General features: G+C 60.2%; 3 protein-coding genes across 3 annotated transcripts; all 3 read right to left on the bottom strand.

Annotated features, from left to right (window-relative positions):
• Positions 1-1,508: 1,508 nt before the first annotated feature.
• LMJF_31_1360 (conserved hypothetical protein) lies at positions 1,509-2,777 on the bottom strand (the record flags this gene model as incomplete). The annotated part of the gene is made up of 1 exon (XM_001685069.1): positions 1,509-2,777. The coding sequence occupies one exon, from the start codon at positions 2,775-2,777 to the stop codon at positions 1,509-1,511; it is 1,269 nt and encodes a 422-aa protein (XP_001685121.1).
• A 716-nt stretch (positions 2,778-3,493) lies between these two features.
• Positions 3,494-7,492, bottom strand: LMJF_31_1370 (conserved hypothetical protein; the record flags this gene model as incomplete). The annotated part of the gene is made up of 1 exon (XM_001685070.1): positions 3,494-7,492. One exon carries the CDS (start codon positions 7,490-7,492, stop codon positions 3,494-3,496), a length of 3,999 nt encoding a protein of 1,332 aa, XP_001685122.1.
• A 1,698-nt stretch (positions 7,493-9,190) lies between these two features.
• Positions 9,191-12,397, bottom strand: LMJF_31_1380 (hypothetical protein; the record flags this gene model as incomplete). The annotated part of the gene is made up of 1 exon (XM_001685071.1): positions 9,191-12,397. The coding sequence occupies one exon, from the start codon at positions 12,395-12,397 to the stop codon at positions 9,191-9,193; it is 3,207 nt and encodes a 1,068-aa protein (XP_001685123.1).
• Between the last annotated feature and the right edge of the window lie 392 nt (positions 12,398-12,789).

The raw sequence follows: 12,789 nt of genomic DNA on the forward strand, positions 1-12,789 counted from the left end.
CAAAAAAACGAGAGAACGAATCGCACAATGAAGAGAGGGAAGATAGATGCGTTGTGAACTACATAGAACGAAGATGTGGGGAGGGCTTGAGTGTGTTAGAAAGAGGGAGGGAAGGGCTCACGAAATGTATGGAGAGAAAGAGTCCGCGATGGCAGGACTGCGGGGGTGGGGAGGTGACACAGAATAAACGAAAAAGGGAGGTCAAGCAGGAGCGGGCGTCTTCTTTGCGTGCTGCAACGTTGTTGTTGTTTATTTGGTTTCTTTTTCGTTTCTTCCTTCGTTCTCTCCCGTTGCACCATGACACCCACCGAACGAGACAGACGGACCACACTAGACAAGGGACGTCCGCCACACCACGTTTACAGACCAGCTGCACCTTGCCTTTGTTTTCTTCGTCTTTTTTTTTGGGGGGGTCAAGCAGGGGCCGGAAGGGACCGGAAGGTGACGTGGAGAAACAAAGCAAAATACACACCGAGAGAGACGGCGTGTAAAAAGGCGGAATAGTGGAGCAGAGCCCGTAATGTGCGCCGCCGACTCTCTTGTGGCTGTGGTAGTTGTTGCAGTTACGAAATGAGTACGGGTGTGCCCCTGAGCAGCATACACCCCGCAAAACAGGGATTTGGGAGAACGTGCCGGCTAAGCTGCAGTCGTTCGCGTCATCAATGTCGCTGAACGCACCTGCCTTTGCCTTCTTCTGCTTCGTTGGTCCTCTGCGGCAGGGTTGAGGAAAGTGGGACAGGGAAGGCGTGAAGAACGCTCGACTGTAGAGCAGCCAAGGGTCGAGGCGAAACGGGAACGGAAAAGAGGAAGGCCCGCAACTATGTGAGCAGACTAATCAAATCAGGCGCCGGGTCGTTGTGCGTACGTTTTCTTTTTTGGTGTGTGTGTGTGTGTGTGTGTGTGTGTTTAACTGTTGGTGGTGTTGTATGTTTGCTCTTGTTGATCTACAGAGTACGAACATAGAACCAAAACGGAGATTAGTGCCTTCGTTTGTGCTGCGAGAACAGGAGGAGAGTTCGCGTACGCTCTTACATGCGCACGTATAAAAAAGAAGAGGAAGCAACGCGTCCGTGAAGACAAGAAGAGGCGTGAAGGAGCACTAGCAGTGGCTGTTATGAGTGGTGTGAGCAGCTACGGTGAGTTGGTGCCTGCGCAACTCATGCTGGGAAGATCCTGTGACCAGGCGATCCATAAATGGAAAAAAAAACAGCGCGGGGCACGCTAAACTGTTACCGCTGCACGCACAACATCCGGTTTAACGAGACGAAGCAAACGTGCTGCTGCACAGCTGAAAAGATCGCATAAACTCTCTTTGAGGGGGTTTCGATGATGCACATCAGAAAGCAGCGTTGGAATTCAAAGAAAAGGGACATCAACAGAGCGCTGCCCATCGACCTCTAGCAGAATAAAAAGCGGTACAAGCACTTGCACAATCTCTGGTGATGGATTTCGACTCCGCTCTCTCTCTCTCTCTCTCCCCCACGCCCACCCCTCTCCTTCGGTATCTGTCACGAGAAGCCTTCAAAAAGGTCGCACGCGCACCTCTGGCACTGCCGGAGCACACCTCCACCAGCTCCACTGGCGGCGTCATTTAACGCATCATGGTACGCCTTGTGCTCTCGCTGCTGCGCTGCGTCGGCCCCCTCAATCTCTTGGCAAAGCAGCAAGACCTGCTGTTTCAGATCCACGCAGACGGCCTCGAGCCTCGCCTGCTCTGCAGCCTGCTGAGCCTCAGCGGCTTTGTGGGCAGCCGCTTGCTCAGACCGCCGCCTCGTCGCCTCAGAGCGCCTATCTGCTTCACTGGGAGCAGGCACACTCCCAGCGCACTCGCTGTCCTCAGCGTTTAGCTCTTCCCCGTTGCCGTCGCTAGCTAGTCCTGACACTGCAGCAACTTCATGGTCGCGCTTGGTTTCCAGATGTTGGTCATTGCCTACGATGGAGTTTCCGTTTGGACCGGTGGTCGTATCAAGCCGGTCGGCAGCCTTGAGTGCTGCCAACTCTGCTTTTAGCTCCTCCAGATGCCGCTTGGACGCCCGTAAGGCCTCTGCTTGGGAGACACGCCCCTGCTGGAGTCGCGCAAGCTGGCATCGAAGATTTTCCAGGCTGTTCTGCGGCTGCAAAAACTGCGCAATGAATGCGTGTACCTGTGCCGCTCGAAGCCCGTACTGTCGACGAAGCGCCTTGACGTCCACTTTTAGCGCATCCACCCGCTCGGTGAGTTTCACGCGGGGCTCTTTCAGATGCTGGATGTGGGCCGCCGTCGCGGCAATGGCCTCGCGTTGATGCCGCGTGTGATGCAGCATCTTTAGCTTTTCCGCTTGAAGTGCTTCCCGTCGCTGGAGAGTGGCGCTGTTGGGGGCGCTGTCCGCTTTGAGGCAGTCCACCTCTAGCATCAAATCGCTTAGCAGCTGCTCCGTTGCGCGGAGGCGCCCCTCATCTCGCTGGAGCGACTGCTGGGCTTGATCTAGCGCGTCGTGGAAGCTGCGCAGAGCATCTCCAGCGGCGGTGTCCAAGTTTCCGAGCATCCTGTGGCACTTGCCCTCGCGCCGGAGCAGCCTCACAGACTGAGCGAGGCTGTGAGGACGTACAGGTGTGGCTTGATGTGCGTTGATATGACAGCCGTCAGCAGACATGGAAAAGGAGACGGAAAGAGAGAGACCGCCTAGGTGAAAGCCCAGCAGCTCTCGAGGAGAAGCCGCGATGAAGTGTCTGTGGATACAGGCGAGTGCGAAGATTCGAAGCGCAAGAGCAAAAATGGGCTCGGGTATAGACGCCATAAACGCAAATGAGCGCACTGCATCAGAAGAAGCGCCGAGACAGGGCAGGTCGTGTGATCAGAGAACAGGCACTGGGCGATAGAAAACCGACACGCCGTCCATTTACACCGGCGCTGCCCGCTGTAGAGCAGTCACCTTCTGTCATATGTGAAATGGGGCACGTTGCGTCTTGGCGCACGTGCATCTTCCTCGCGTGCGTGCTGCGTTCGGATACCAATTTGCCCAGCGCCCAATGCTGGTGCGTCCAGCTCCGCCACTCGGAGCACCGTAATGGGCTGCGCTAGTATTGACCCGCATGAAACCCAGTGCAAAGCACAAGATAGGCAGGCACACACTCTTTCGAGAGCGAGAGAGAAAAACCAACAACAGCAACAACAAAGGACAGAGCGAAAATGGCAAGCATGCGGAAACGCAGGAAAAAAACAGAAAGGGGAGGAGTTGGGCTGTACACCATGCAGCCGATCCACCACGGACAAAGATCGGAAGCGCTCGCTGTTTGTCGGCTTGTGTGTTGGTGCCGTTTGGACGCAAGGAAAGTGAAATAAAATGACGATGGCGGCGAGGTCTAAGATGGGGTTCGAATAACGAAACAACGTAAGCGTACAGATACGAAGAAAAAAGCAAAAAAGGGGGTGTGAGATAGAAGCGTCGCAGGGGACACGGCGACGCACGTCCTTCATGGAATCACGGGCGCATGCCGTGCCAAAACCGCACCGTCAGTAGCTGCTAGAATCGATTCCGAGCAGTTCTAAAGCGCCACCAGAGGTATTCACCTCGACGCACGGGTAGAGAGAGGGCGACAGAGACACCTCCGTAAACGCAACACCGCACTCGACGCCGTTCCATGAATAGCTGATCGACCGCTCATCTGTGCGGAGGGTGCAGGCGATTTCGTCACCGGCCCGCACGACGCACTCTGGCCTCGGCAGAGCGCGTGTGTTCACGGGTGAGGAGGTCGCACGCACCTCCGTGAGAGGCGCCTCTCCGCCGTGTGAAAAAGTTACAGAGGCGCCTCGGTCACGCCTTGGCCACGCCACGCCGCCGCAGCGTCGCCCTGCTGCCCCCGCCGCTGCCGCTAACCAGCCCTCATACGTCGCATCACAAATATCCTGAGCAGGGCAGAAGAGGCCACCATCGCGCAGGCTGAGGTAGTAGCAGCCTCTGTAGCGCAGTGCGTTTCGCTTGGCGCCGAAGCTCTCCATCGGAATGTGGCGGTCCGCAAACCCAATGAGGATGTCGCCGCCGCCGCTCTTGCAATCGCTGAGAACGCGAACGATGAAGCGGAAGATGTGCTTGAGGTGGTAATGCCCCTTCGCCAACATGTGGGAAGCGTAAATTGTGTGGCTCACCGAGCCGATAGCGGCGCAGCACACATCCAGATCCGCAGCCTCGTTCGCTGCGGCGGAAAACACGGGGCGCTGCACGCGGTGCCCACGTTTGCTCAGCAAAAGCCGCCCCGCACTGCTGCTGAATTGCAGCTCAACCGTAGCACACGGTCCCGCCCCATTGCCGCTGCTGCCGGCACCGCGAGTGGAGTAGTACACCGAGGTAGCCAGGAGCTCAGAGAGCGCTGAGGTGACGCTCGTGCTGCTGTCGCTGCGGTAGGGCTGGAGTGCGGAGGTAGGCGTCGACAGCACCATAGACCGAGGAGAGAGCCCTCGATACGTCGACTGAGCATCGCTTCTACTGCGTGCGCCCGGCGACAGCTGAAGAGCTTGAGAGGGCAACGATCGGCTCCGCTGCGGCGGCTCCGCGTGCTGGTGTGAGTTCACGGTGGCATGTCCGCGGACATTGACAGAATCAACTCCAGCAGAGCAAGGCGGGTTCTCCGGGCAGGTGAATATGGTGGGGTCAAAGTAGCGACCGTCTAGCGCGTGCGTGGCCTGGGGCGAGCGCGCACGACCCGGCGAGCGTGAGCGCCCCGGCGCGCCACAGGTGCCGGGACTTTGTTGCAGGGCCACAGGCATCCATGGTGGTTGCGGAGGGTCTCGTGGTCGATCATGCGTGCTTCCCACTGGCAGGTTCGTCGATGACGCACCAGCGGCAGCACAAGCTCCCCCTCGCTCCACCGAATGCCAAGATTTTTGTTCAAGGTGGTCGATGGCGGATATCTTGGAGTAGAGGGACAGAACGTCCAACTCAAGCTGCTCGCGAGCTTGCCGCTCCTGATCCAGTGCCGCAATCGCCCACGCGGTGGAAGTCGCCCCTGTTACAGGAGCCGGTCTGTTTGCGGAGAGGAGAGCGTCGGAAAGATTCCGGGACACGCTGGCGGTGCGCTTCGCTTCCAAGGGAGACACCGCTCGAATCACCGTTTCCGTGTCGCTCATTGTGGTGTGCTGCTCTATATATGTACCCGGCTGTCCACGCATCAGCCTGCGTGCCTCAGCGATCGCGCTCTTCTCAGCGTCGGACTTCGCCGCCATCTTACGCTCGTCGAAGATGCGCTCGTACTCTTCTCCCAGCACCGCAAGCTCCCGAAGAGCTTCGTCCAGCTTTTTGGTGAGCTGCTTTGTTTTTTTCTTGTAGTGATCAGCCTGCTGCTTCGATGCGTCGGCAGCGGCGGCCTTTCCTGCCGCCTCCTCCTGCGCAGCTCGCTTCTCCTTTTCCAGGTTAGAACACCGCTGCTGCTCTTCACCAAGTTGACTGCGAAGAGCCTTGGATGCTTCCTGATGCCGTTGCGCGGAATCCGCGGCGGCGCGCAGCTCGGCCTTTACTGAGCGCAGCTCTGTCCGAGCATTCTCCAGCGCCCCAGACAGCTCCGTTTTCTGGGCCGCCAGCGCGGTCGCCGCCTTCTCTTCAGCTTCGGAAGCGCGGGACTTCAGATATCGAATCTGACGTACGCGTGCATCTCGGTCGTCCTCCGTTTCTTGGAGTGCGGACTGTAGGGTGGTCGCCTCCTCGGTCCGCTCCCGTGCGCGCTGCCGCAGCTCACTACACTCGGCTGTCACACTCGCCAGCTGCTCTCTCATGGAAGCCACCGTATCCTTGAAGATGGCAGTGGCCGCCGTCGTAGAAGCAGGAGAGCCCGCCGCCTGAGACGCGATCCCCTTGGCCGCCTCTTCTGCTGTTTCAGCGCGGCGCCGGACAGCAGCCAACTCTATCTCGAGACGCTTGGTGCGGCGCTCGGCATGCTCGTACATGCGCTTGTGCTCCTCCACCTGGGTTTGTGCCGCTGTTAACTCCTCCCGCAGGTGCGCCATTGCTTCCTTCTCAGGGGTGACAAGCGTCACTGCCTGGCGAGGCGACCGCACTGAAAGCAACTGCTCCTCGCTCACGCCCTTGCCTGGTAGTGCACCTGTTCGCGGCGTGGCGACAGCGGCATCCTGGCGCGCGGGCTTCCTTTCAGCTTTCTCGCGGGCCTTGAGCACTTTGTTCTCTTCCAGGAGCGTACCCAACCTTTCTCGCTGATCACGCACCGTCGTGTCCTGCGTAGAAAGTTGCTGCCGAAGATCCAGCACTTCCTTCTTCAGTGTCGCAATCTTCTCCGCTGCTTCGGCGGCTGCGGCTGCAGAAGCGTCGCGCTGCTCCTCGGCTGTCTTCGCAAGACCAGCGGCAGCAGCGGCAACAGTGGCAGCAGAAACCTTCTCTTCCAACTGCCGAATCGTGTCCTTCATGAGCCTCTTCTCACTCTCTAAGCTCGACACCTTCGCCTGCAACATGGCATCAAAGGAAGCCGAGGACGGCGCCGCAGACCTTGGAGTCATGACGGGTGTGGTGGTAACGCTCGTTGTGCGGGACGATGCAGTGGCCAGCTTCTCCTTCTGCTTTTCTAGCTCTCGCTGCAACTTATCCTGTACCTGCTCCGCCAAGCGCAGCCCTGCCTGGGCCTGCCGCAGCTCCCTCTGCAGTTCTTGCCTCTGGGCCAGGGTGTCCTTCTTGTGCGCCGCAAAAGCCGACTTCTCGCTCTCCAACTTGCCCTGCAGCTCTTCGGTTTTCCTCTGCGCCTTCACGGCGGTCTGCGCAGCCGTTTCCACGTCACGTGTGAGCCGAGTGATAGCCCGCTCCTTGTCCCTGAGCGCCAGCCGGAGCTCCCGCAGCTCCGCTAGGGCAGCGGCCTCCGCCGACTTGGCATCAGCCGTGCTACCAGCGAAAGTGCCAGCAGTCAAGCTGCCTGTAGAGGTGCGTGTCGTAGACAGACCAGAGGTCGCAGCAAGGCGACCTCTAAGAGCTGCCACTGTGGCTGAGGCGCTACCGGAGTCGGTGCGGCATGGCGCAGTCGATGCTCTCTGGGTTCCATACGTCCCGGTCTCACTGCTGCCTGCTGTTGCTGCCTTGTGGGCGATGCCCACCTTCCTTTTGGGTGCGGCTGGGCTGCCCTCCTCGTTGTCGTCGTTGCTGCTTAGGGTGCGAGTCGATGCGGTGGTGAGCGGCGACACAGACATTGTAGGCCGAAGAGCACTGTAGCGCTGCCGAGGGGTAACGAGAGCGTCGCTCCCGTCGCACAGGTTGATGCTGGACGGCACTTCTAGCGTCGTGGTGACAGCCCCCTCGGCCGCAGCATTCTTCCCACCGTTCGTGGGAGGAAACGTCACCCCTGCACTTGGCTTCGCTGCTGCAAGTTTCGCGGTCTCTCTGGTCACCACGCCGACAGATAAGGTGGCGGGCGTGCCGCTGTCGCTCTCGCCGCCACCCTTGACCGCAGAGGACGCAGCCGCAGCGGCAGTTCCATTGACGGCTCTGCGAGGTGACACCGTTGGCCTCCCCCTCGCGTGCATCTGATCAGGGCTTTCCTGTTGTTTTGCGGGAGAAGGAGTAGACTTGACGCGTGTGCACGCCTTCTCTGTATCAAGCAAGGCAGAGGGCGCACCGGAGACGATACGCAGGCGTGTTCGTGCCTCCGCATCTTTCACCAGCCGCCGCTGCAACGAAAGTGTCCTCCCGGACGGACTCAGCGTAGACGTCAGGTCGGGGGAATCGACAGTTTGCGAGGTGGCAGTGCCGGCAGCAACAGGAGCGTCGCCTGAAGAGGCTGGTACTTCACCGAGTGTGCCTGATGCCGGCGTTTTCGTCGAGGATAAGGCGGTGTTCACGTCTGACGGAGACAGAGGGCTCATAGGAGCAGCTGCCGTGGCGGGGGGAGTGTTGACCCCTTTCCTTAGTGAGCGTGATGCCGCTTGAGAGGAGGATGTGTGCACCGGTGGCGGTGTGGGCGGCACCACGGCGTCTTCTAAACGCCGTGCACTGGAAGACGACATTTGTGGCGGGAGTGTCAGTGAAATCGTACGAGACAGTGTAAAGACGAACAAAAAAAAGGCGATACCAACTCTGCTGTCCGCTCCAGCGGTATACGTGTGCAGCGTGCCTCGGCGGCTCTGCTTTAGGGGAGCTGTGCACAACAAGAGAGAGAGAGAGAGAATCTCCCCGCCCCACGTGCGCAAGAGAAGTGGTATGGCGCTCTAGCGATATCTGTGTATGCCTGCGTGTCGATTCACCAGCGCCACGAAGATATCGCGGCGACAGGAAAGCCGAAGCGAAACCAAAAGAAAACGAAAAACAAAAGATAAGAGAGCGCACGAGCGAAGGCATCGGGAATGCAAGGCGGTAGACACAATGGTTCATCGAGGCGAATACGCGGGATACGATAAGTGCTCTACGCTGAGCAGTAGAGCACCGCACAGGTATACCAGTTGTGCGCGTTGGGCAGTCCGAACGGCGTTGGCCATACGACGACCGCGACTCACACCATGGGATGCGGCGCTTGGGAGTCGCTGTAAAATGCAGCGACAGTCTTGCCTCCGCTGGACTCGCTTTTCTTGCGCGATGTGTCGGTGGAGGCAACGCCCACGCCTGCTAGCACTCGAAAGGCTGAGGAGGTGTGCACGAATACAATATAGAACAAAAGGTGGCGAGAGGCGCACCAGCAAACACCAACTCGATAAAGCGCGACCAGCGGGTCGCCGTGATCAACAGCACGGGAGTGTAGTGCGAAATGCCGATACACCATCACTACTGCATTGAGCACGTACGTCTGCGCCTTAGCCCCCATTTTCATCTGTAAGCCCCGCAGCAGCGGTCAGCGTGGGTTGGACGCTTAGCCAAATTTTCGCACGCCTCTGTCTTCAGCGACGCTCAAGCAGCATGCCTCCGGCGGTGGTTGTGCTCTCATGAACCTCGCTCTCCGACCCGTGCTACGGCAGCGCAGATGACACGTAGTCGACGCTGCGGGGCAGGTGACAGGACAAGCCGGCCACTGGATTGAAGAGGAAAGAGAAGAGCGCGGCACCAGTGGCGATGCGGACGCCAAGGCGGACACCTTACGCGGCGCATTCAGAGCAGCACCGAACAGCGGGCCTGTAGGAGGGGGTGGGCAGTGCGGAACGCCGTCTTCATCCTATCCCGGCGCTGCTCCGTTAAGTGTGTGCGTATGCTTTAAACTTGCTAAGGTCACTTAGCGAAGTGCCAAATCGCGCCACTTACTTCGTGCTCGAATCAGGCTTAGTGTGTGATGCGGCTGCTGCACCGCCAGAGGGCCCGCGCCTTCCTGGGACAGCCTCGGTCCGACGTGGACGAGCAGGAGGTGACTCGGTGATGCACGTATATCTGGCTGAAAGGTGCAGCAGAACGGAAGGAGCAACACGTTCGCCTTGCACAAGCGCCTCCGTATCCTCATCGCCCTCCCAGCACGGCTCGGACTGCAGCACCTCTCGGTCACCCTCGCTCACCGATGCTAAGGTGCGTGGCTGGATGCGCTGTACAGCGTCCGATCCGTCGAAGACACGCTTTCCTGCTGGCGTGCACTGTTGCTTCGAGCGCTGCAATACACACGCTGCGGCACCCCCACGCGCTGTTCTTTCGGTCAGCAGATGCGGAGCGGCTGCAGATGTGTTAGTAGAGTATGATAAGAATTCATCGTCGCCGCCGACGGAGGACCGCGAGCGCTGGGAGCTCCGCCTCGGCCTCTCCAGCGGTATCTGGGGGAAGTGGTCTTGAGGCAGCGCGGCCGACGTGGCGTGCTGCGCCACATCACGGCGGTCTTGCACGTGCTGCAGCCACCGATCTGCTACGGAAGAGGACCGTGAGCGGACAGCGCCTGTGTGGTCACTGTCAACGAGAGAAGCCCCTACAGATGGCGAAGGCGCCTCGCGCCCAGCGGCCTTCCCCTCTCCCCGGGCGGCGGCCCCATTCGACTCCCTCCCTGCTGCGCCGTCGCGGAAGGAGGAGTAGAAGGGTGAGGAGGTGCGCCGAAGGTGGCAGCACTCCAGCGCCGCCATACAACTCACCAACACACGATCGAGCGCCTCGAGCTCCTCTGACTGCTTGAATTGCTGCACTCGGTGCTCCTGCGGGCTCGGTGAAGCGGTGGGTGAGTTGCGCTGGACCGCGGACTCCCCTTGCTGCTTGGCGCAGCGAATAATAGACTCCAGCTGCTGCACAATCGACTCTAGCAGATTCAGCAGAGATGCTGTGGGCCCCCTATGGCCAGTGAAAGCTGGCATCAGTGAGCTACCCATGAAACCGAGTGGCGCACTCGCCACGTCGTGGCCGCCTGCCCGCTGCTTCTTTTGCTCATCATCCGACATTTGCAGGAAGGAGTCGGTCGGCGGAACGGGAAAGTAGGGCTTCGATCGACGGCGGCGATGATGGCCGCTCAGAGCACGTCTGCTCTTCGGCTGATCGGCGGTGGCCTGCTGTACCGACTGCAGCTGTTCTACAGTGGAGTTGGCAACGCATAGCCTTTCCGTCAACTCCTTCTGCATATTCTCGAGCTCCGCGATCCGGCGCAGCAGAGCGTCGTAGCTGCTCGCGGCGCTGCTCGACTGGCTGCCTTCGCGATGGTCAAAGAAAGGCGCGCTCATCCGACGACGCTCCTCTCGAAGCTGCGACACCTCCTCGCGCGCGTGGCACAGCAGGCGCGTCGCGTCGGTGCTCTCGCGCTCTCGCACGTTGATGGCGTGCTCCAGCTGTGTATTCGCCTGCTTCAGTGCGGTGATTTGCTGCGATAGGTCGAGCACCGTGGCCAAGTGCTTCTCATGTTCGCGGTAAGACTGGGCCTTGAGGCGATCGAGCTCCTCCTGCACAGATCGTGCCTCGGCCGCGTACTGACGGACGAGAGCCGCGTTCTGCCGCTGTTCGATCTCTTTCGCAGTGGCGCTCTCCGACGAGCGCCGCTGCGCCACCTCTGTGACACGCTCCAGCTGCAGCTGCAGGCTGCGGATCTCGACGTGGCATTCACTGAGAGCTTTTTCGTTGCGCGCGCGCAGCTGCGCCACCTCGCTGCTGTCGCACTCTAGCCGAGTCTTCAACTCCGCCAGCTCCTCTCCCATTGCCACGCAACGTTGCTTGAGCTCCTCGTTGCGCCCTCGCAGAAGCTGCGCCTCGTCTTCGGCACGCTGCCGCCTCTGCTCCAAGAGCGCCGTCGCCTCTTGCACCGCTGCCGCAAACTCTTCTTCCAGCTGCCGGCAGCGTGCCCGCAGCTCATGCACGGTGCGCAGTACGCCCTCCTGGTCGTTCTCGCGGTCAAACAGGTCGAGGGTAGTAAGCCCGATTTTCTCCTGCAGCTGGTGCACAAACTGTCGCTGCGCCTCCAGCTCTGCCTGTCGCTGATCTGCCAAGGCCTTCACCTCTTCGAGGTTCTTAGAAGTGAGTTCGGAGGACAGCCGCTCCGCGTCCTGAGCAGCCTCGAGCTGACGCTCGAGAAGGTGAACTTGCGCTTCCAGCTCCTGGACATGGATGGCGCGCTCGTGCAGCTGCACGTCCTTCGCCTCCAGGACACTCGTCGCCTCCTGCAGCGCTTCTCGAACTTTGCTGACATCCTCCTCCGCCTTCTCGAGCCGTTTCAGCGTCGCCTCCGTCGCCTTCTCGGCCTCGGCACGCCTGCGCTGCTCCGCGTAGAGGCTCTCCTGTGCCTGGCGCACGAACTCCTTGCGCACCCGCGCGCGTGCCCGCTCCTCCCTCTCCTTCAGCTTGTCATAGAAGACGTCGCTGATGTATGCGTTGCTCGGCGAGATGCCGAGACTCTGGCGCCCCTTAGAGTCGTCACTCTGCTCTGCGCTCGGTAGCCCGCCACCCGTGCGTGGAGTGTGGGAGGGACTCATAGTAGCCTGCGCCAGGAGATCCTCGCGGTCCTGCTCCGCCTTCAATCGCTCGGCCCTCTCCTGCTCGAGCTGCCGTTTCAGTAACTCCAGCTCGCGCTTGTGCCTCTCCTCCGCGGTGTTTGCGGCACGCCGCGTCCCTATCAGCTCCTTTTCAAGCTGTTGGTAGAGTTGACGTAGCTCTTCCTCCGCTGCGGTGCTCTGCTGCAGCTCGTGCGACCAGCGATCCGCGTATGCCTCGGTGGCGGATGCCTGCTCCTGGGCTATTCGCGGCACTGCTTCGGCGATAGCCACCGTCAGCTCGCTGGCCTCTGAGGAAGCACTGATCGCAACAGCATCACTCGTGTCACGCGGTTTACCGCCCCGGTGTACCTCGCCTCGTTTACGGCTCACGACCCCTAACGAAATCTGAGACCAACGCGCAGAGTCCTCGCCGTCCTTCAGCTTAATGGGATGCCAAACCCGTTCCTCGACGTCGCTGCGACCTCGCACGGACAGCTCGCCATGCGAGGCAGCCGCACTCCCAGGCAGAGCAGAGCGGAAGGACCGCTCTTCGACCGAGGGCATTAGTCGCGCCTCGGACGTCATTGAGGTGTTTTGCTCGGACGAGCTCCGCATGCCGTCTCGTTTGCGGTCGCGCGAGAGCTGAACGACGACCGGGAGACTACTCGTTGACGCCTCCGCATCAGCTGTGGACGCCCCGTCGGCAGCCGGCGAATGGCTTTGGAGGCTGCGGTCGGAGGCGTCTGCCCTCCGTGAGTTCCGCCACCGAGTATAGGAGGTGGAAGAGTTAGTTGCCGATGTGGTGCACCAATTTTTTGGTGCTCCGTTGCCGCCAGATGTGTTGTCGGCAGTGTTAGGCGGCGTCACCAAATCTGCAGGATGCGACATGGCGGCAGCCCAATCTGCGCTTGGATGCGTATGCCGTCGACCACTACTGTCGGTGACGCACTAAAAAGGTGAAAAAAAACAAGCGCTGG

The sequence above is a fragment of the Leishmania major genome, chromosome 31 (assembly GCF_000002725.2).
Source record: "Leishmania major strain Friedlin complete genome, chromosome 31".
NCBI classification, from domain to species: Eukaryota; Euglenozoa; class Kinetoplastea; order Trypanosomatida; family Trypanosomatidae; genus Leishmania; species Leishmania major.